The 23,784-nt window shown below is 39.4% G+C and overlaps 1 protein-coding gene across 1 annotated transcript in view; it reads right to left on the bottom strand.

Moving 5' to 3' along the window:
* mrps5 (mitochondrial ribosomal protein S5) overlaps nucleotides 1-11,456 on the bottom strand; it is a 29,761-nt gene extending 18,305 nt beyond the window's left edge. The window contains exons 1-6 of the mRNA XM_042502546.2: nucleotides 11,341-11,456; nucleotides 9,860-10,012; nucleotides 7,691-7,816; nucleotides 6,563-6,676; nucleotides 4,835-4,954; nucleotides 2,693-2,727 (exon numbers count right to left, since the gene is read on the bottom strand). Coding sequence (XP_042358480.2) covers nucleotides 2,693-2,727; nucleotides 4,835-4,954; nucleotides 6,563-6,676; nucleotides 7,691-7,816; nucleotides 9,860-10,012; nucleotides 11,341-11,389 — 597 coding nt within the window. The 5' untranslated portion in view covers nucleotides 11,390-11,456. The remainder of the gene's footprint in view (nucleotides 1-2,692; nucleotides 2,728-4,834; nucleotides 4,955-6,562; nucleotides 6,677-7,690; nucleotides 7,817-9,859; nucleotides 10,013-11,340) is intronic.
* Between the last annotated feature and the right edge of the window lie 12,328 nt (nucleotides 11,457-23,784).

The raw sequence follows: 23,784 nt of genomic DNA, 5'->3' as shown, positions 1-23,784 counted from the left end.
TCTATGAAAATGTAGCATCCATAAGTGTATAACTTATTAAACATGCTGATAACTCGAGGTCTAATAAGTCTTAGAGTTGCTTTCTTTATAAAAACAGCAATTAGGTGATGTGTATTCCTATTTAAAAAGCCGTGTACTAGTGCTCTAGTAATCAAGATCGGTCTTGGTCTCAAGACCACTTTTAGAGGGTCTCGTACATAGTGGACGGATTTGTTTGTTAACATAATTACTGTGAATGGATGTAAAACTTCCTTCTTCAAATCCAGCGAATTATGTAAGTCATAGTTTGCTTTTTTGTAACAGATAACAGCTGCCACCCTTCACTCATCCAGGAGGATTCATATGCAAAAAAACCAAAAGAAAACACGCAACAGAGTTCTGCAAGGCAGCACTTACTGAGATGGCTGCAAAAAAACAAACTTCTATCGGTTATATTGATTTCCGATTCTCAGCGTTTGCTTGTATATAGTCCTGATCTTGACTCGGTTCGACACACTCTAGTCCTGGTCAAGTCCTGGTCTGGGTTAGTATAGTCTTGACTACAGCACTGCACGTGTACCTCTTGAGTGAACTCCACTGCTTAAAGTTTGATGAAACCTTTTTTATCTGCTTTGCATCAAACCCAGATGCAAATGTGACTTTTTAGAAATTACACAATTTGGCCTGAGGAAGCACTAAACTGAATATTTCATTAACCATCTTATCTCCCCACACTGCAGCCACAAAATGACATGAAATTTAGCGCTCAACTGCGGCTACGCTTGCTCAGCAAATGTGCCTCCAACACCGCCCATGTGCACACGCCACACTGGATTTTCCACCATTTTGAGTTTCCTGAAAACAGTTTCACCCTCTGAGGCTTTCTGCATCATTATTCTGCACAGTCTCATTTAGAGATTCTCCATGACCGTGAGCTGGTACCAGTCTTAGAAGAACTAATCATCTGTCCACCCCCCAGAGTTTCAGCTTTTTCTAGCTGTTGGTGATGATGTGTCAATGATGTGTTCACACCTTATTTCCACTCTTTAAACAAGGTTGAAAATCTTTATTTTCTGTCGCAATAAAGAGAAAGGATTTTATTCCAACTGTCATAAAATTTGATTTCTTCGTAAAAGTGAAATAATGTGACTATTTTATCGTAGTTAAATATGTTTGTGGGCAGCATGATATTGTTGTAATGCAGGATTTAGTTCTGTTTTCTTATTATTTTAAACGGTTTCTATGTTTCCATGTGTGATGGCAGCTGTTAGAGATTGGATGTGCCGGATCAGCAACCTTTTTGTATGTTTGGTTTTCTTTTTGTTTGTGTCCCCTCTGAATTCAAAGATTTTGCTGGTTTGTGAACGCAGCACAGGCAGGACTCTTGATGACTCTTTTTTTTTGTCAGCAGCAGTTTGTGGAGTTTGAGTAGAGGGGTGGTGACGAACAAAGTGTTTGCTGATCACAAAAGAATTCCTTTCAATCAGTTTGTGAGCTGATCTGAGCAGATTACAAATACCTGTGTACCACTTAAATTTCAATCGAAACGCACCCTAGAGTTGGATTTTGAACTCAGAAAGTCTACTGCACCTCACCAGCTATTCAAAATCTAAAGTGGCTGCTTTGCGCATAAACAGTAGTGAAAGCTGCAGTAAGATACTATTTATTAGCGTTTCTGTCTTATTGTTGTCTCACTAAAACATTTGTACACAGAGTCCTGTCCAACTTCTATCTGCAGACATGTTGCTACGTTGTTTGTAGACACAAAATACAGCGTAATGAGTTATTAGCTGTTACTGCTAACAATGGCTAACCTGGCTTACAGGTTTAAATTAAGAGGAGCTGCTGCTGCAGAGGTGAGTGAGAGAAAACTTTCTGTTGCTGCCATAACGGAGGATAAAATCAGCCATTTGTCAGTGTCCAAAGTCCACTCTGCCACAAGACAGAAGTCGCATTTAAACTGCATGTTCAAGGTGGGAATATCACGCCGTTATGCCGCCTCGCTGCTCTGTAAATAACATACAATCATGGAAAGGGGGGGACAGAGTTTTGCCATTTCTGAGCCGGGACAGGAGGTAGTAACAGCCAAAAAACGAGGTCTTATGTAAAGCCAAAAAGACGTGTTCATGGGCGGGTGTGCCAACATTTGGCAACATGTTTATGTGTGCAACCGACCACGGGAGCGCAGCTGTTAGCATGGCAGATAACTCAAAGAAGAAGGACAGCGGTCATAAATGTCCGCAAACTTGGAAAACAACGAGATTCAGGAGGTCCTCACCCTCTGAGCAGAGGAGGAGATCAGCTGCCGTATAAAAAAAGAAGGTTACTGATTGTGACTAACGTGATGCCTTTGTTACTGTTTATAAAGCGCTGCCATAGTGTTAAATACATGTCACACTAGAGGTGCCCGCATGCCTCTTTTGATTGCAAGATGGCATGACGCAGTGAATAATCACACACTGGAGCGGAACAAGGCCGCCATCATCTGGATCTGTATAAAATGCAAGGGCAGTATGAAGGGCGGACTTTGTTGCGGCCCTATAGTGCGATTTTTGTGAAAAAGTTGCTCGAGAGAAAGAGAGAGAGAAGGATACAGCTCCCAAAACAAAAAAATCTACACATGGCAGTGAAAGCTGATATAGTAGCAGTACGTTATGAATAAATTAATGCATGAGAAACCTTAAATTATAAAGACCAGCTGGTAAACACTCACCTCAATGATACGCGATTCGAAGTCCTCGTAGGTTTCTGTGGAGAGAGGCAGGAAGACAGAAAGAAGTTTAGACAGAAAAGCTTCTACACACAAACACATTTGGGCACAGGCACACACATGCTCACAGACACTATAAACAGATTAAACCAGGCTCCTGCTGGCGTAACAAATACCCAGAAGCACTTGCAGCCGTGCGACAAGTTGACACTTTTCATTGTCAGTGACCTCTGAAGGATGTTACCCTCCCGACAGCAGCCTGTTCACTTCTAACCAATTAACAACAAACAAAGGAGAGCCGACTCAAAGGCTCCGAGGAGGGAAACACACACACACACACACACCTCAACTGGGACATTATCCCACCATCTGTAAGAAAATAAACCTGATCAGAGGGAGGCAACCTAGTTACAGCTCTCTTCACATCACATTCACTAGTCCCAGTGTGTATTTGTGTGTGAGATAGAGCGACAGACAGAGTGTGCGTTAAAAAGAAAAAAAGCGTTTGTACATGTAGGAGAGAGAGAGAGCGAGTGTATTTCATGGTGTGAGAGCTTGTTAGCACGGTGACAATAGAGGAAATATCAAGAGGAAATGAGAGAAGAAGAAAGCCGAGGAGGAAGCGAAGGAAACGATAAGCGAATAAGAGACTTGGTTAAAGAAGAGGGAGCAAGAAAATGTGCTTTGCGACTTCAGAGCCTCATCCCTCGACTGTCAGCAGTGTGAGGTAAATGTGCTAAACTCAATTCCAACAGCAATGATCAAGATTTAAACCAGTAATAAGGATGGGAACAGGAGGCCGGAGGCTCCGTCAGTGAATCAGGTGAATTAACCAGGTGTTCCTCAAGGTGTGTAATAAAGAGTTGATTAGGCGGGAGACACACATTCATGGGCTTCAAAGACTCTGCACTACAACATTACATTCAAGCTTCAACCTTAAGTCTTGATATAAACCCTCCTGTTAGGAGGCAGATTAGAGAGAGAGGGAGAAAACTGTTGATACACTTCTTTTCAATACTACATTTTTTTCTACCACATGACATCCAGATTTTTCTGCTATCATGAGTCAAAATGTCCACTTTGGGAAAGGTCGAATGTTGTTTTTTAAACTAAATCACAGTCAGACAAACTCACTGGTAGACTTAGGCAGTATCAGAGTATTATCATTATAATACATGTGTATTTAGAAATTCCAAAGGTATGATTTCTTAATAGACTGAATATGTATAAGTACAATTACTTCCAGGCAGAAAAAAAACGCTACTTCTTGTACATATAATCAAAGCATGCTGAGCAAACTCTGCCTGAATTGATTAGTTTCAAGTCACCTAAAAAAATAGATAAATATCAGTCTAAGTATATGCTATAATTGTCACTGCTTTACCTTGCAATTAAACAGCACTTAACAACAGGGATTTGAAGTTGTTATAATAAAAACACCAGACTCCTGCAAACAGCAGACTTGCTGGTCTACAACTGCCTCAATGAGCTATTGTTTAAGGTAGAGTGGAGTAAATATTCAAATATAGTGTACACTTTAACTGACACAGCTTCTTATTTAGGACGCTATAAAATGTTTTGCTGCAGCCTGGTCCACAGCAGCTTTAGCTTTGTAGATCTGGTTTATCAAAGATGATAGCAAAGCAACACAGTTCATAGAATAAGCGTAAAGTTATAGTAAAGCGTATAGTTTCCCAAAAGACGTATCTTTGCAGTTCTAAACAACAGCCAATTTTCTTCCCAGAGGCTGAGTGTAAAAATGAAAAGAAATGGAAAGAATTACAAGAAAGATAAAAAGACAGAAGAGGGGGAAGAGAGCAGAGAGATGATGGAGAATGAAAGAAAAAAAATAGCACAAAGAGAGAAAAATAAAAAGTATGCGATGGATAAAGAAAAGACAGAAAGTGTCAGAGAGAAAAGAAGACATCCGTGAAAAATGTCTTTCTAAATTAGGAAATTGGACACACTTGACATTTTGGTCACATTCTCATCTTCATCAGTCCTAATGGGCCCCCATACTGGCCTGTCAGTCTTTTGCTCTCTCACGCACTCGGCAGCTCGTACCACTTATTAAACATCTTACATACACACACGCACACACACACAGAGTTTCTAAACTGTGCGAGCGTTTTTGTGTTTGTTTACCTCCGTTGGGTCCAGGGTCAGGGGGGCCTAAGCTGGTGCCCCCCCAGGAGTATCCCGTCCATCCTCTTTCCCTCTTCACCCTCATCTTCTTCTTCCTTTCCCGCTCATCCCTCTGACGCACTGCAGAAAGACACAACCAACAAACTCAGCGCTGGAGCACAGAGGCCATTTCAAAGAGCACAACATGACAAACATCAAAGTTGTTATTTGTCATTGTCAAGTCAACTGTGTAATTACTCTGAACAAATGAGATCACAGTGGAGACAAATTGTCAGCTTCTGTCTCACACCAGTGGTGCTGTTGGTGCGTCTGGTTCTCAAAATTAAAAGTTCCCCGTGGAGTTTTCTACCACTTGTGGCCAATGGAGTTGTTTTTCTTTGAGTGGGTCCAAGTTTTTAACTCGTGCATGTGCAGGTTGACATGAGCGACACCGATGGTTTCTCGGTTTATACACTCATCAACAGGTGGCCTTATTAGCTGAGATATGCTGCAATGTACCAGCAAAGTAAGGAAAGTAGGAGCGTGTAAGTTAGTAAATGTTTAGTGCTGAAACAGAAGGTCTGGAGGGAGGGGAGAGGGACATTTATCTCAGCTCTCTGCTGTGATTGGTTGTTACATGATCAGTTTTTCACGCTCGCATGTGGATATTGAGATATATGTTTTGTCTATAAAAATCTGGAGGCTTTATCAGATGAAGGAAGAAAGTCATAGCAGGTGAACAGAGAGCCAGGGCATGCAAATCATGTTGGAAGCTCCACATCCAGGGGTGTGTGGAGACTGGAGGACAACTGACAGCGGGCACTTGGTCTTGGCATAAGACCCACAGACCTTCCGTCCTTCTTCTGGTTCTCCTGCGTATCCCGCGGGCCCTGCCTCGACTCTCAGCCTCCTGGCTTTATCCAGCAATCCCAAATAGGTCTCCAGAAAGCCCCACTGAACCAGACTGTGCTCTGCTTCTCCGCCAGAGAACCAGAGGGAGGGCAGAAAGTCGGCTTTCCCACAGTGACCACATACGCCTGGATGTGGAGCGGTGGACGAATGTTTGTTTACTATATTTGGATGAACCAAGCTCTTGCCAATCACAGTGCCGATCTCCCCTGTTTTTTGGTCCATCCATTCTAGCATCAACCCGAGAAAATATGGGTGTACACAATGCTGGATAGAAAATACTGAAGATGAGTTTTGCAAACATTTTATGAGCAAGAAGATGCACACAGCACATTTTTATTTCTATCTCTAACTTAAACACAGCAACAATGAATACAAAAATAACTTTTCTTTACAAGAAAACTCCACAAGGCCACCTAAAGACCTCATTTTACATGTTGTTGCTTCCTAGTAAGTCTTGAAAAAGACTATTTTCTAGTAAAATAATTGCTTTTTTGGCTTTTATAAAGAAAACAAAACTGCTGGAGGTCATTTTTCTTCATGCTGTCAGTTTTTTAGGCATCTACCATTGGTAAAAACTCAGACTTCTTTTCGGTTTCACTGAAAAAAAAGCAGCAGCCTCTTTACCAGGGGAAATGAAGTAACAATTCATGGCATCAGTGATATAATTTGATGAGTTTCTTGGGTTAATTCAAATGACTGAATGCATTCCTAAATTCATACAGTTTAGAAGTGTTACATTATCAGTACGTGCTTAGTAATTTATCATTTGTGTTCATGTTGTATGTCTGCGTGTTCACACTTGTGTTTGTATGTATTCAGTGCATTCTGTCTCTGTACCTATTTCAGCTTGCAAATCCTGCTGCTCGCTCTCGCTTCTTCGACTCACGCTCTGCACACTCCCGGCCCTCAGCACCGGAGAGTTCAGACCAGGCCACAGAAAACCACCACGACCTGTGGGATAAAGACACGGAGAAAGACAGAGAGAGGAAAAGAAAAAAATGTATCATATTCACGTGTTTGTGTGTGGAGAATTGAGAGAGTAGTGAATAACTTCTCGTTTAAATAAATATGAACGGAAGTAGAGCATAAATTATAATCTATCTCTATCAACCACAGGTACTTTAGGGTGTTTACAAGTTTTGAAAAATGTATGTTAAGAGTTTGCTGTCTGGAAATGACTTTTTGACTGATCAAAGTCCAACTTAGACACACAAGCCCAATTTTTGCTAAAAGCTTCTTCTGTATGACAAAAACAAGCAGCATCATATCAACCTTTTAAACTGAGCTGCATATTTGGTTCATGAGCCTTTGGCTTCAGCCTATTCCCTTTTCAGTCACTGGATGCTGTTTTTTTACCTTTTTGTGTGGCGGTATTTATATATGATAACATGCAAAATGGTTGACTCTGATGTTTGTGTTGCATGGCCAAAATAAACAATTTAATTCATTAATTCATTTCTAAGTATGTAACAAATACATTAAAGATATTTTAAAGGCTTTTCACCATGACAGACGGGTGAGTAGAAGGAGTAAAAAATAAACTAGAGACATTTAGTTAAAGTGAAAGCAGAGGAGAGAAGAGACGGGCTGACAACACCGGGACACAGAGACAGAATGAAGACTGATAGTGCCTCTTTAGAGAAAAGTGAAAACGTAAAGAAGACAGGAAGACAGGCAGAGTAAATGAAGGGTAATCCCTCTCCCGAGAAGAGCAGTGTAATATTTAACTTTAACTAATGAATATTCTAGTGGGTTGTATCCATCACTAAAAAGAAGAGGAAAAGAAGGAGAAGTATTAGAACTTCTGGACGAAGAAAATAATGTAAACACTCCACTTTTCATATGCAAAAGTGATTTTATGGAATTTTGTGAGTTTCCTCTGCACCCAAGAAAGTCAAGAAAACATCTGCAGGAAAAGAAAAAAAGACAGCTGACAGACACAAAGACGGGCAGACGATGTCTCACCTTCTCCGATGTTTTGTCCTCGGTTCAAGTCTGTCCTCAGTCTGCGTTTGGTTCTCTTCCCTCGGCCCTTCCTGGCTCCGGCACCTGACTCTGCCAACACACCTCTCCACAGCTCCACAGCCGTCACTGTAAATACACACGTGAAAAACCAAATATAAACGTGACAGCTTGTGAGACGTTTGGTCACCTCCCAGACTTTGCTGAACGGTCAAAAGCAAGAGCGGTCAAATACAAAATAAGAAATGATAAATACAGGGATTTCATCAGCAAACAGCACTGGTGTTCGGCTCTCAATAAAACATTAAAGAACCTAAAAATTACAGCATTTTCTTTCTTCCCTAACTGAATGCCAACATGACAGACTGAGTCCATTTTCTCACCTGCTACACCTTCACAGCAGTGACTTTATCTCTACTCAATAAGCCAGAACACGACAATTCGAGCAAACTATGAATGCAATTTGTGAGACATTATGCAGCTGAATTTAGGCGTCCCATTAAAGCCAGCTGGTGTGAGGATGTATGGACTCTGGGGGCGACAAGGGCCAGGAATTAAAATGTCCAGAAGGTAACATATGGGGTCGCCACGGGACTGTAATTAAAACACAATAAACCCTCAGTGTTTGCAAAGAACTGGCACCTAAAGTGGATATACAGTAGAGCAGGTTCAGTTTATGTGCTGAGGTATATCTACAGATTAAGACCAACCTGAAAATGCTGCACATCAGTAAAAAAGACCAAACAATGAAAGTAAATCTACAGAACCAATACTCTGCTGAGAGCCAATACTGAAGGACTCTTCATGGAGAAATATGAGCTCCGATATGGAGTCAATTAAAAAGCGACAGGTTTTTGGTGTTTGAAATGTGTGTTTGTCTGTGTTTGTATCACAATCCAAACTGTGAGCCAGACATGTTGAATGACACAAAGCATTAAATTGTCTGAAAAAGACATAAATAGAGGAGCTGGGGACAGACTGAGAAAGCAAGAAAGGGAGAGAAAGAGGGGATGTATGACAGCTCCATAAATGCCCATTTAAAGGACTGTCATCAAACTGACATGTTGTCCAAACAAGCTCTGCAAACGTGCACCTGCATCTTCTGATGGAAAATCATCCAACAAAACCTACAGGACCAGAAGAACGTGGACGCCCTGACAGTACGTCCTTATGTGATTGTTGAACATGTCATTTCAAAACAATGGAATTTAATCTGCTGCTGCAACAGCCTCCTCTGCTCCGTGAAGGCTTTCAAGCAGATTTAAGAACCTGGCTGCAGAGATTTGCACCCACTTCGACACCAGAGCATTAGTGAAGTCGGAGACTGATGTTAAGTGATACGGTCTGACTCGCAGTCGTGTTCCAGTTCACCATCAAGGTGTTAAAGGGGGTCAAGACTCAGCAGGTCAGTCAAGTTCATCCACACCACACTGGGAGAATTATTTCATTACGGACCTGGCTTTGTGCATATGGGCATTGTCATGTTGAAACAAAAAAGTGCTGCCTCACAGTTAGCTGCAACTGTTGAAAATGCTACAGACTGTATATAAAGATGGACGATGAGTCCCCACTTACTCTCGCTATGCTTAAGTGAAGCTCAAGTATCCCGGATATGGACACTGCAATCTCGTGCTGTTGAGGTCATTGAGAGCCAGAGTCTGCGCATTAGCGAGTTCCCACCAAAACACCCTTTCTGACTAATTGGGAGCAGCGCCACTGAATGCAAGCGCATGAATTGGCTGTCAATCATGGTGGAAAATCCCCTTTTTGTAGAAATTAATACCTCATTAAACCAAACTTGTCATAAAAACAATAACTTAAACAAACATCAGAGTGATGAGAACTATCTTCAGTGACAGAAACATTTTGGGGAAACATTTATTTGGAGCAGAGTGATAATATGTGACTCCAGACCTTTCTCGAGCACTGACCCAGCGCTGCGGAGATGGGTCTGGCTATGCAAGACTGGGAAGGAGCAACAACAATTCCTGTGACAGTAAGTTATGGATTATGGGAAACTGTTTGGATATGAGAAATACTCTAAGTAAGTTATGTATTATGTTTACAAAAATTAGAAATTAACCCTACATTTTTTTATCAGCTACAATGGTGTATTTATTGATAAAGACGTGGGGACAGGGGATTTTGGAAATAATCTTATCATGTACTCACACTTGTTGAAGAAGCTGCCGTGCCTGGTTTGCTGCCAAGCGGTTGCAGGAAACAGTGGAACTGAAGAGTTTCTTTGGAGTGAGGAAGCCGAGGCTCGACTCGCCAAGTGGGAAATCGGAACTGCTCCGCCTAATGTTCGGAGGGGTGCTGCAACTGAAAGAGACATGCACCAGAGGAAGATGGATTAAAACTGCATTATGTGCATAACACCAAGCAGGTTTTACATACAAAAACACAGCTATGAAAGCACCCTTCACTACTGCATATACTGCATATGTTCTTATTGTTATTCCTACTTATGTGTATATCCGTTGTTCATTGTAGCATTTTTATATTTTGAATTTACATACTAGTTTTACACATCAGTGTGCAGCATGAGGAACAGTTTTATATGATACACAGTACCCATATTACAATTTAAATATTTACATACTAGTGCTTATTATCTATTAATGTATTTCTTTACATTAATATTTTTCCACACTGACATACTCAGCACATAATACATACTTTTTTATATATGCATTTACATATTATTCTTATTGTTTACTATTGCTTTATTTATATTTTTACATTTCTATTTGTATATAAATGTTTGTGCTTGTACTTACTACTACTTGCTGTAATTCCATATGCTTGGCATTAGAGCGACTGTAACGAACCACAACTTCCTTGACTGTTACATCACACACAATGCAGAAATGGACCTGTTATTTAAAATAATAAAAGCTAAGCAGCATCAGCCACCTCGTAGGTTCTCTCCTGGTTAATCCACACAGTTTTCTGCCCATTAACACGGCACAGAAGATAGAGATGAGATGATAAATGTTGATATTTAAATACAATAAATGCTGTTTAAGTATGCCGAATTAAAGCATGAACTCAACTATTGCATAACTAGTCTTAAGTTGTTTCTTAAAAGAAGTCTTCGTTCACTAATAAGCAGGGAGACAATAAAACGACACAATTTTAAATGACGTTTGGTGGGAAAATCCATGCATCGTTTTAAGGATTCGTGGGGGTCATACCTAGATATCAGCGACAGACCTGGAGAGTCAGTCACATATATTTAGATTTTCTTGAATTAGACTTTTATGTTGTGCAATAACAAAATCTAAAAACCTGAATTTCAGTAATTTTTATGGAGCATTAACACGCGCGAGCAACAGACAACCCGTAAGAAGGCACGAGGACAGCTAATTTACTCATTTCAACTGTAAATAACTAAAATTTAAGGACATAAATGTTATTCTTGAATGCATGAAACACATATAAGTAATATGACTGCACTAAAATTAAAGTTATTTCCTGCCTCATCGTGACAGCCCTGCAGCAACCACAGGCCAGTCCCGGGTCATTAAACACAGCTGAATATAAGTAACAGGTCACACTTCTAAACATACATACAGTAAATATATTCAGACGTATATACTGAGCTGTTTAAACGAAGCTGTGGAAGATAAAAAAGAGAAATAATTCACCTCCGGCTGTGATGCGGAGGGCACAGCACACCCGTATGGACGCCGCCATGTTGGAATTATGAGGGGTCCTTCAGAGGCGTCTGAAAAATGCCTGTTGAAAAATAGCAAAATACAACGTATCTGGTTTTGAAATTTTATTTTTCGTATTTCATTTTTATATTTATGTTTATAGATATTTTATTGTTATTATTATTATTATTATTAGTAGTAGTAGTAGTAGTAGTAGTAGTAGTAGTAGTAGTGTTTTTGGTAGTACTTTGTTGGTGTAAGTTACCAATTATGGCTTTGTCAAAATAAGTGCTGAAAAAAACAGTTTAAAGAGCATGTTTCAATAGAAAGGATGGTAAAAGTTAAAGTAATAAAGGGGGAAAAGGTTATTTAAAGAGTTCTGCAACATAGTGGCAGAAAATGAGCCAATAACAACAACATTATAGACTAATAAAATAAATATAACAGCAAGATAGGCTTAATTTAGTATGGAAAAAAATATAAAAAGTAACTCCTTAAAAAAGGCTAAATTCAATGAATGAAAATGTTTAATATAAAATTGTCATGTAACCTTGGTGCAATCTTTTAAATCTTGTAAATATAATTGTCAAGAATCGTATTAAAACACAACATATCCTTCCTCTAGGCCTTCTTTCTCTTCTTTGCCATCTTCTTTTATGTCCATTATCTCTTAAATAAGCACATGGGAGACATTTTCCTTGTAAGTCCTCTCTGATGAAAATTTATATTCACTGTAACCTAAACCACAACTTTTTCTCCTAACCGTAACCAAGAAACCCCTTTCTGCCAGAAAGCCTTTAACTGCATTAAAAATACAGAACATCAAATCCTATATGTATCTAAAACATGGTATCTCTATGATGTTTACAGTTTCTTTTTCTTCACTTTATGTTCATTGCATTGGTTGGATATTCTTTGTTAATTCATCCAAACTGAGCCATCTTTGCTGCTCCTTAAACTCTGTTTGTAATCATGAGTTGCATTTTTTTTTTTTTAAACATGCTCTGTGAATAATTTCAGCAGGAAAGATATGTTTGTGCCCATCTGATGAGCTCTCAGCTCCAGAAGGAAAACAATCAGAGGAAAAACAAATTAAGGAGTTTTTTTCCAAGAGGCTGTCTGTTGATTGGCTGCAAATATAAAATCCCACAGAGCCTCAGTTTCCCCCACTTTGCCTCTGATACGAATTATCACATCAAGAGGAGAGGAAACAAGATGATTATAATGCAGAGAAGCTGAGGATGAGATGCAGGAGAAAGGTGAAGTAGATGAGGGGGGAAATATGGAGGAAGAGGGTGGGAAAATGATATCTGTTTACAGATAGTAACAAAATAAAGGAAGTGGTGCGTGTTAATCAGTCAGTATGAATGATTTTGGGAATGAGAGGAAATCTGTTGGAGGGCCTAATATTAAAATAATAAGAAAACATACAAAGCATGGGTAAAGAACGCTGTCACTGTAGAAAAAGAAGTTAGCACTGCTTATCAAGGCCTACACTGGTGGAAAGTAACTAAAAATATGAACTCAAGCACGTTTTAAATGTGCAATTTATATTATTATTATTATTATATTATTATTTATTATTAAAATATCATCCTAAATGATGGAATACACTAAATATTTTGTGTTTGGTTTTTGTTATGGAAGGGATGAAGACACTCGGGGTACCAGGGCCATAACAAGCTGTAGTCCCTTACTGTTTTTTTTGTTTTTGTTTTTGTTTTTTCCATATTGTGTACTGAATTTTGCTATGACCTGGCTAAAAATGGCCACAACAAAAATTGAGACAGACACACCATGGTGAAGTTGAACAAAATATCTTTATTTTATTAAATTGAACCAAATCAGACAAAATTAATGCTTAACTTAAAGGAGATATATTATACTATTTGGGTTTTTTGCTTGTCTTTATTGTTTTGTATAGCATTTTTGTGCTTATAAAAGGTCTCCTAAGTAATAAAGTCCAAGCCAAAGGAAGATCTCTCCTTCTCAGAAGACACTGCTTAAGTTGCCTGAAATAGCTCGTTTGAGTGTCAGTGTTTACTTTAGTAACTTGGTGACATCACAATGTAACAAATTAATTATGCATAGAATGCCTGCCTAAGTCACCGCCCACCACAGGGGCTGGAGGCTGGAGCAGTGTTGCAAAATGTACCATAATTATCGTATTTGTACAATAATTTTGCCCTCTGTACAATGTACGATCAATAATTACAAAACTGATATAATCTGACCATTGGGACACTTACATTAAGCACAAATATTGTTTAAATACTTGTTTACTAAAGTTATAAATTTAACCTATTTGTTGTTGTGATTGTAATTTATCTCAAAATAGGATCATTTTAAGCCTCGGGTGCGATAGTTTACATTTCTAATCTGGCAGCACTGGGCTGGAGGCTCCTGAGAGTTTAAGCTTGAGTCGCCATGTCAAGGAGACGCTGCTGTTTTCCAGTGGTTGAAATTCATTTTTACCACTATTCTTCAATAATACAACCTGAACATTTTATTGGGTTGGACTCATTTCTACTACTTCACCAACTGGAAACAGTTTAAAGCTCTTTTTTCACAACGTTACTCCTGAGATACGAGGCAGTTCCCTCTTTGTTAGGCATATCCGGAGATTCGGGATCACATAATGTAAGTATGCTTCATGAGTCGTGAATGTGCTGTGAAAAAACAAACCGAGTGTTGAGGCATTGATGGTTGAAGCTCACATTGCAGCTAACGTTAGCACATAAACACAGCGCTTGGCTGTAGGCCTTGGCTAACTTGCTAGCCACCCTTGTTGTTTTGAGATGCTTTAGCTACTTTGCTGATATAAACACTGCTAGCTGGGTGGTTTCAGATTAGAGAGTGGAAGTCAGGGGTGTCAGTATGAGTGTAAAATGTGTGTGGGTGTTGGGAGGAGCTAAGGAAACACAATCAAATAAAATAAGAGCGGGGAGATTGAGCAGCAGAGTGGAGGTTCAACCAGACTCTGAGCCATCAGCTGCACATGGGCTTCAATAATCTGAGCACTCTCAGGTGTTTCCAGTCACTCTAACGAGCACCTGAGAGCACACAGAGCCTGTTCAGACCCAGTATTAGCATGTGTTTCTGTGTTTTGAATGCAAGTGGATAGCTGGGACATTTCGCCTTTTAGACCTGTGCCTGTCAGCTGACCTCTTGTGTTTGGATTTTGTAGCATGCTTGCTACTCATGTCTGTGCAGCTAAAGATCTCGCTGTCGGTAGAAATCAACGCTTCTTTTATAGGGCAAAATGAGGGCTGTTTATGCAACAATTTGTTCAACTTGACATAAAAGGGTTAGTTACAGAGTATTACCACACTGTCAACAAAACAACCACCATGTCCTGCACTGATGATGTGGCCTTTGTAGAAGACGCATTAGACTTGGCTCTGACCTGTCCAGGAAGTGGACTTAAGACTCCTGGGGGGGTGTCCTGTGATGTTTGCATTGGGGTGTTGGTGGTAGACCTTTGAGTCCTCTGGGTTGTGAGGTGGAGCACCAGCATGTCCCTACGGATGCGTAATCAGATTGGGATGTGGGAAATTTGGAGACCAGGTTGATGCCTTTAGCTCTTTGTCACATTCCTTGGACCATTTCTGAGCAGTTTTTTGTGTTTTTTGGTGCATTGTCATGTTGGAGGGGTCACTGCCATCAGAGAGTGCTGTTGCCATGGGTGAGGGGGGTACTTGGTCTGCAATGTGCTTTAGGTTGGTAGAGCATGTCAGGTGGCATCCACATGAATGCCAGGACCCATGTTTTCCCATCAGAACGTGACCAATGTTATTTACCTCATCAGGCAGTGATTTTAATGTTTTGGCTGATCAGTTTGTTCTTTGTACAATCCAAACATATTCACGCAGCTGTCTCTGAGCGTGTGCAGTAGGCCACCAGTCAGCACCTTTAGCCTTTGGACACGATTCCACTCAGCAGAGCAATGACAGTTTGAGTCTCAATTTCACCTTATTCAGGATCATTTCCTCAATATTACAGCCGCTTGTCCCAATACAGAGGAGAGCTGCAATCAAAGAGCTGCTGAAGAAAGGACAGCTGCACAGCTGTGTAGCAGGAGGTGGGAGTTGCTGCTGAAAGAATCAATGCCTTTCCCTTCAGCAACTTTTCTCCAAAATAATTGCCCCATAATGACAGCTTCATCCAGGGTTTTTATGTAAAAGAGTGAGTCACTTTTCTCGGCTTTGTGTAGTCGCGAGCGGAGGAGTGAAGGAGTGGGAATTTTTTTTTTTTTTGGAGGTAAACACAGTGCCGCTCGAGTTCAGTGCTGCTCGAGTCAGAGTAAGAGAAGTTTGTCTCTGAAACACAGAAGTGCAGCTCACTGAGAAGATGTTGGTGACGCAGTTTGGTTTCTGGACAATCTGAGTGGGCTGTTTCAAGCCACAGGGGTCAGCTGTTTGTTACACTGAATATTTCATTGTGAGATGTAGAGTTGGAGGAGTTATTTTGTCAGTTTTGTACATGGACAATGTGAGGTGACTGGGAGTTGGAGCATTTCCAAGGCTTGAATGGACATGAATCACAAGTCCTGAAGATTAGCAACTGCAGTAAACAGTATCTGGTTCTTTGATAAAGAAGATTGCAAAACACTGTGCACAGGCTAACAATGGCTCTGCAGCATCATTAAAGTTCTGGGGAATAGGAGAAAAAAAATCCACCTTCTTGAAGTGGTGAAGAGATGAACTGTGCCTCGCCTGGAGCGTGGATGAGATCAGGAAGCAGCAGCAAGGGGAAGTGAAAAAAAGCTGCAGTCAAGTCGAACAGTTTCCAGCAGCCTTCAAAGAATATACAGAAAGTCACAAAAATATTTACATCCTATTTGATTCATCTGTAGGCTATCTGTAGTTAGCAGACCATGTTATAACCTTAATTTAATTTAATTCAATTATTATTAATTATTAATTATTATTTCATATATGTTAAAAAATAGAATGAAATACAATAAGGATATAATATAGTTATACACAAACATACAAACATATCCTGATATTCTATAACTTTATTGTACATGTTATTTTGTCCCCAAACGATACGGTACGTTGGTTTTTAAATGTTGTTTTACTGTTACCATGAAAATCATTGTCCTTAATTCATGAAAAAAATAAGACAAAAACAAGAAAAATCCTCTTGTGGTGAGGTACATGCATCCATGAGTAGTACAGACCCAGAATGAATGATGTTACGTCTTGTACTCACACTACTACCATCCTAAACTTAAATCTCTTGGCTTGAAGTAAAACCTTACATCACCTCTACCTGCTGAATCATAATCTCTCTCCTCTGTACACTCCACTGTTCTCTTATCACTTAAACACCACCTCCACCTCTCTCCTCAGCTCATACACTACTGCTTCTCTCTAGTCTTTTTCTAACAAAACATTTTAGCTTTTCCATAATACATGTCTTTAAACTCCAACTTTGACCTTCACTACCTCGATTGTTTGTACTGCATCTGTGGATGCTACTCTGTTTACGCACATATCTCTGTGTTTGTCAGGTAATGCAAATTAAATAATGAAAAAGAATCTTTTATTTATGACTCAGGAAAAGTAATTCAATTAAGTCCATATTCCAATCGAGCCTCTAGGGTATAAATACTTCAGAACAAACTCCCTCTGGCCGAAAGAGGAACTGTTGTTTTGTAACCATGGAGGGAAAAAAACAAGCTCCTATAGCTGAATTTATTTATTTATTTATTTATTTATTTATTTACACTCTCCTATTTTGTATTTTCTATGTTTAACAAAATTGTCGTTGCCATCGTCTGTCTGTAGCTTTTCTTATGCTTCTGTCTTGGCCAGATGTCCCTTGAGATTGTTGATCTCCAAGGACTTACTTGGTTAAATATGGGTTATTTATTTATTTATTGTTGAGCATTTTTCTGATTAGGTCCTTGTTTTTTTCTACAGTTCCTGATATTGCACAACATAGGTAATCAAGTCAAATCAAATCAACGCAAAACACGGTACGGTTTCCTTTGTTCCAGGATACAATGTAACCTCTAATTTTGTCGTGTGAGCATGTAGCTTGATTAGAACAAGACATGGTATGCGAGTAACTACTTATTTTCACTATAAAATTACGTACGGTGCCCTGTTTGTGCACCACTCAACAATCTTTTTCATGCATGTTGCAGTTTACAGAAATGTGGGTTATCTGGCTAATGTCATGCTGCCTGGATTAACTTTTCTTTATCATTTTAGCCACAGTGGTCGTTATAAACGTATCTGCAAAATGTTCAGATATTCTCTTGACTTGTTTGTGTTTTGAAAGGGTAAATGTGGAGTCTAGGGAGATTTATCCTCTGGAGAAAATAAATATCCATCACAAAATTTTATTGCAATCTTGCATGCCACGCCAGCACACAAAGAAAACAACAAAAATCAATAATTTGGGCACAGTTAGGGATGCATGAATGTATTCATATGTAAAAGCATTTTGGAAACTGAAAGAACGAGTACGTTATTGGCCTTCACAATCTATGTCATTCAGACCCTGTCACACTCATAAACACACCGTTCAACCTATTTGACACACTGTTAAAATCTGAACAGCTTGATAAAGAAAAAATGAGAGAGAAAAAAATGATAAAGAAAAAATAAGAAAGAGAGAAACGAAATCCTCCAATCATCTGTCTTCTCCAGGTGGCTTTAGAGATTAAAGGTAGACATCTATCACCCTGCCTCTGTCTCTCTTCGGGAGTCAGGAGTAGGACAGTGTGTGTGAGAATAGTGTGTGTGTGCATGTGTATGTGTTAAAGAGTAAGTGTCTAAGGAAGCTTTATTTATAATCCACCTATAAAGCCAGAACAAAGGGGAAGATACAGCAAAACAACTGACCAATGAAAACCAAAAAATATTAATAACAGCTAAATAAAACAATGAAAAACAAAGTGGAGAGCAACACATTATGAATATGACAATCTATTCAAACTGTGTTTTAAGGCTTTTTAAAATGTAAGCACTGACCCGAGGAGGCGGCTGATCCATGATGCTTGAGCCAAATCAGTAAGAGCGCAGCTTTATTTTGAGCCTTGACCACAGAGCATTTAACAGCCGCTGGTCAGCAGATCTGCTGGTCGTGTATATGGAGTTAAAAGATCAAAATATATGAGAGCGAGTGGGAGAAATGTGGGAAAGAGAGATAGAAGATACGATGGTATCCACAATAAAAAGAAAACAGATATGTCCTTAGTTTTACAGTAACTGGGTCGGATTTCCTGATTAGCTCATCAATGATTCGAGCAGCTACTGCTCATCAAACCACAAACCTGACAGGACTAAGGAGTGTGTCCTCTTACTTTGTGTATAAATTGTAGAAAATAAGGCATCATGTTAACATATCAACAATGAATTTTTAGGCTGGTAGGCTTTGTGCTGATGTCACATGCCAGATATTTTAACCCTGAGCCAGTTGGTATGATTTCTTTCAAAAACATTTAAAAAAAAATGAAAAAGAAAATGTTCCACAAATTGCAAGAAATGATCAGATTTAGCGCATCACTTAAAAAAGAAAATGTAAAAAAAGCAAACTATAGCATGTCAAAGGAAAAAACAAATATTTAGAATTATAATAATTATGTGACAGAATTAATACTTTTTTAGCATTTTTTCTTAATTATGTTTTCTTCATTCATATATGTATATATTACATTTTTATGTTTTGTTTTGTGTGTGTGTGTGTGTGTGTGTGTGTGTGTGTGTGTGTGTGTGTGTGTGTGTGTGTGCATGTGTGTGTGTGTGTGTGTGTGTTTTAATACTAATTTTCAAGTAAAACCCACTGCACAAAATTCAGTTTTCCACATGAGGAAAAAGTGAACAAATGTCAAGTTTGCTGCTGGACTACTGGACTGATTTCAAACAAACCATAAATGTAAAATACAACATTTCTTGTGTTTTGGATGTAAAGAAAAGAAGGAGAGATTGTTTGCAGAAAATGCAGAAGACTTCTCAAACAACTGAACCACTGGATATACTGTTACTGCTAGTTTAAAACTGTGTTTTAGCAATATGTACCGCAATGTAAAAAATACACAGTTATTTTAATGACAGCAATTAAATCATACATATGTGAACATTTCCTCGTAAAAATGTCTTAAAGCACCTTGAATTGAGCTTAACTGAAGCTGCGACACACCAGCAGGAAACAGAGAGACGGAGGCAGACAGTTAGTGAGTGAGTTGAAGGCTTCTCCCTGCGGAGTTGTCTTCAGGTCATCTTCACCTGACGTGGATCGATACCGTAACTCCCAGCTGTCCCCTCTCTGACACCTCCTCCTCCTCCTCCTCGTCTTCACTCCTCACACAGACGAGATGGGACAGGAGGCGAGGGGAAGGTGACACCACACCTGGCTTTAACTGTACAAACTAATATTGTCTTCTAATCCTTCCTGGCTTTGTTTTAATCTTCGTGTATCAGCAGAATTAGTTGAGCAGGAGGCCTGACGCAAGATATTAAAGTCAGGCTAAACTTTGTCACCGGCTGTGTTAATCTGCATGCATACTTTCATTGTGTGAATATCCCTTACAGTGTCTCCTATAAAGGTTAATGAGGAGAAACCTGTATTTGGTTCTTGCAGTTATGGAAAATGATGCGCTCATATGACGTCACTTATAAACCAGTACGTAACAAGCTTGTTGCTGCTCGCCATCCAGTTTCCACAGCTTTTTCTTTGACATTTGTGGCCGTATACGACGAATTGAGAACCAGAGCGGGCTGGCTAAACATAAAGTGGAGTATTATCAGCCTGATTTTTTTGATTTGAGGTCTACCCGAAGGCATTTTGAGTCAATCATTAACTTATGTAGAAACAGATGAGGCAGTTTGAGGAAAAGAGGATTAAAATGTAACATTTAATCAGAAACCATTAATGAAAGAAACATCAGAGAGTGATATCTGACAGGGCGAAACAACTGGAGGAAGTGAATGGTGTGAATATTGCAACTCTGGTGACAACAGGCTTGACAGGCGAACTGATGACGTTGTTATGTAAGAGGGTGCAGGGGTAGTGGGTAGAAAAACATTGCTGATGCCAGGAGGAGCGGGAGAACAGAATGAGAAAAAAAGAGGCAGAGAAGAGGAATGTGATGAAATTCAACTGTGCTTAGAAGTTTGGCTTGAAGGACGCAGAGGAGAGGGAAAATGGAGGAAGAAAAAAGTGTAGGAGAGAAGAGGACAGTCAAAGAGGGGGAGAGGCAAAAAATATATACTGAAGGAGGGAAAATGAAAAAATACAGTCAGTGGAAGCGTGGAGAAAGTACCCTGAAAGTGTGTGTGTGTTCGTGTGTCTTTATTTGACACGAACAAAGGAGATGGGAGGAAGAACGCAGGGGGTAAAATGAGTTTTAAATGGAAATGTGTGAGGTGAGCTGAATGAAAGAAGGTGGGGGGTAGGAGAAAAAGAGGAGAGGTGGGGTGAAACTAATGGAAGCGAAAGAGGGAAGGAGGGCCTGAGGTGGAGGAGATGGAGGAAGGAGCAAATAAGAAAAGATGAATGGACATTTGGAAGGATGGCAGGAAAAAAAGAAGAATTAAAAGAAAAGAAAGAAAAAATAATCAGCAAGGAAATTACCTGGAAAAAAGTACTAAAAATTAAATAGAAAGATTCTGTGTCACTGTTTCAAATATAAAGTTATAATAATTAGAAGTATGAGTTTCTGGACATTTCTCCCCTTTTTAAAATTTTCTTTTAGCTCTTGCTTACTTTCTCTTATTTTCTTGTCATATTTTGCAAATTTGCATTTTATTTATGTGTTTGTAGTGCAGATAGAGGAGGAGGATAGAGGTGAGGAGGCACTGAGGAGGAGAGGAAAGAAAAAATGGAATGGATGGAGAAATGAATGGAGAGTGACAAAAAAACAAAGGATTTGCAAAAGGAGGATGTGAAATGCAAAGAAAATAGGATATAAAAGTATTGAGCATTGTAAGGGGAAAGGGGGATTACGGAAGGAAGGTAAAAAGGATGAAAATTGAGAAACGGCTCGAGGGGAAACAAAGGAATTGTGAGCACATCAGTACGTTGTTAGTCGCAGAGGCAGAGCTGTAAAGTCAGCAGTGTCATCAAACAGGGTGACCGAACACCTAAAGAGAAACAGAGAGACCCAGTGTCAATTAAACTGATTGACTGAACAGGAGAGAAATGAAAGAATGATGAATAGAAACTCAGAGAGGCAGAACAGCAAAGGGAGGAAGTGTGTGTGTGTGTGTGTGTGTGTGTGTGTGTGTGTGTGTGTGTGTGTGTGTGTGTGTGTGTGTGGCAGCAGAGAGCTGTTGAGATTTAACGAAAGAAAGAGAGAGGGGGTGAAAACATAAGGAGAAAAACATATGGACACCCGCAGAGAACAAAAGGAGGATGAGAGAAAAAGAAAGTGAATCACTAAGTCATAACATTAGCCAGAGGAAAAAAGAGCAATTAATGCAGACTGCAGAAACCCATTTTATCCTTATGAATCGGCTGTTCTGCAATATTCAAACCATAAATGTTAATTTTGCATCTTTCAGTGGATGGTATGACACCTAGGTGAGACAGCTGCCAAACTGTCGACCACAGTTTGAGACCAGCGACCGACAAAACCTGTTGTGTTTTGCTGAATCATTGTTGTGCTTCAATCTGCTTTTTAGGCACCAAACATGGGTGTTTCATAGTGACCAGTTGGTGAAGATAGTGTGATTGATTTTCACTGATACGCTGTTGCTTTTCCTGCCAGGATTATGCCCCCCAAATCGGGTATTTTAGGCCAGAACATGATCTCTTCCCAACCCATAACCCAGTGTTTTTTGTGCCTAAACCTAACCACATACAGGCAATAATATGATTATCATCTGTAGCCGAAACCAGGTCAATCAGACTATTTTTTAGGCTGAGTGACAAGATTATTTCTGATTTTGGACCAAGGAACTCATCCCAGTCACCAGAAGAAATGTTGGCATTTGTTGATGCAAACAATGGATGCATTACATTTGTTTGTTTCATATCAACTTTTCTAAAGGAAGGGGATGAAAGATGGCGTTACTCCTGCGTGAGACGGCTGCCAAACTGCAGACCACTACACACTGTTTTAGCGACTGGTGGCCAAGTATCCAGCAGCTTTGTGCTGCCAAATGTGGGTATTTTAAGCTAAAATGTATCCACTACAAAGCCCTATCCACTGTAGCCCAACATTGCTGATTATATCAGATTATTTTTTATTTAAGAGCGTTGTGCCAAAAGGTCAGGCCCTCACACTTATGTAGCATTCATCTCTATCTGAACAAATGAGCAAAAGCTGCCTGTGAAATGTGCCTTGTTAGTTATATAGGAACTAACAAGGCAGAAAAAGTAGATAAGCGAAGATATTTTTTAACTTCTATAGAGTTTTAATTAACAAGAAATCTTCACATTCAGGTAAATTCAATATTTAACCTCGTCTGAACCTTCCCCGCTACCTTCCCTCTAAACATCTGTTCATTATCTGCTGTTTGTCACTTTCTGCCAACTTCTGTTAATGTCAGAGGCACTGTGTCATCTCTCACAGTGGTACAGGGAGAGAGGCCAAAGCAGCCACAACTGACGACAGCATCACATTTTCACCTGCAGTGATGATGAGCCGGCCATGACCGGTATTATTCATCATTACTCACTCTGTCTGACACTGCGATGACACGGTGAGACACTGTTTGGGCTCAAATGAAAGGTCTTACTTAGTGCAGTTACATCACAGTCTAGTTATTTTCTCTCACATGCCTGCAGTGAATGAAGAATCCAACAGAACAAAAAATTCTGGATTAACTGAAGTCATAGGCGATCAGATTTAACAGCAGCAAAACTATATTAAAACACAAACTCTCATATTACTCTTGCAGTGTAATCCAAGTCTTGTTTATCCATATCCATATCATATAATCAATACTTCACAGACAACCCTTTCTTAGGTGAAAGTCAAACGTATCTATTCCTTCTTTTAAAAGTAAAAACAATTTTATTTAAACACTTATTGTTGCAAAAACAGTTATTTAACCTCTTTGAATTCTTTGTTTTGCCTCCATCTTTCCACTCTGAGTCATTCATAGGCTCTGTAGAGCTAGAACAATAAATGTTCTAGCTTTAGGTGTAAATGTTCATATTTTCCATGTGCAATCAATGTAATTAGCATGCACAGTACTTAAGAGCAATGTTTTTGTGGCACTTTTGGACCTTTAACGATTGGAAATGACTGTGATCACTCCTCTTATAGACAGTTTTAGACGACCTTCATTGATATTTTTACTATCTTTTACTGTTGATCTGGATTTCTTTTAATCAAGTTTGATTTTTATTATATTTTTAAATGCATTTATTTGTTTTACTGCCGACTGCAGATCAAATTTCTCCTTGAAGGACAATAAAAGCTCTGAACTGAACTGAACTGAGGCTAAATCACATGCACACATTCCCAGG

This window comes from Plectropomus leopardus, chromosome 13 (assembly GCF_026936395.1).
Source record: "Plectropomus leopardus strain MGB_pleo_1.0 chromosome 13, ASM2693639v1, whole genome shotgun sequence".
NCBI lineage: Eukaryota > Metazoa > Chordata > Actinopteri > Perciformes > Serranidae > Plectropomus > Plectropomus leopardus.
Note: the sequence above shows the minus strand (reverse complement) of the source record. Positions and strands in the feature narration are given on the sequence as shown.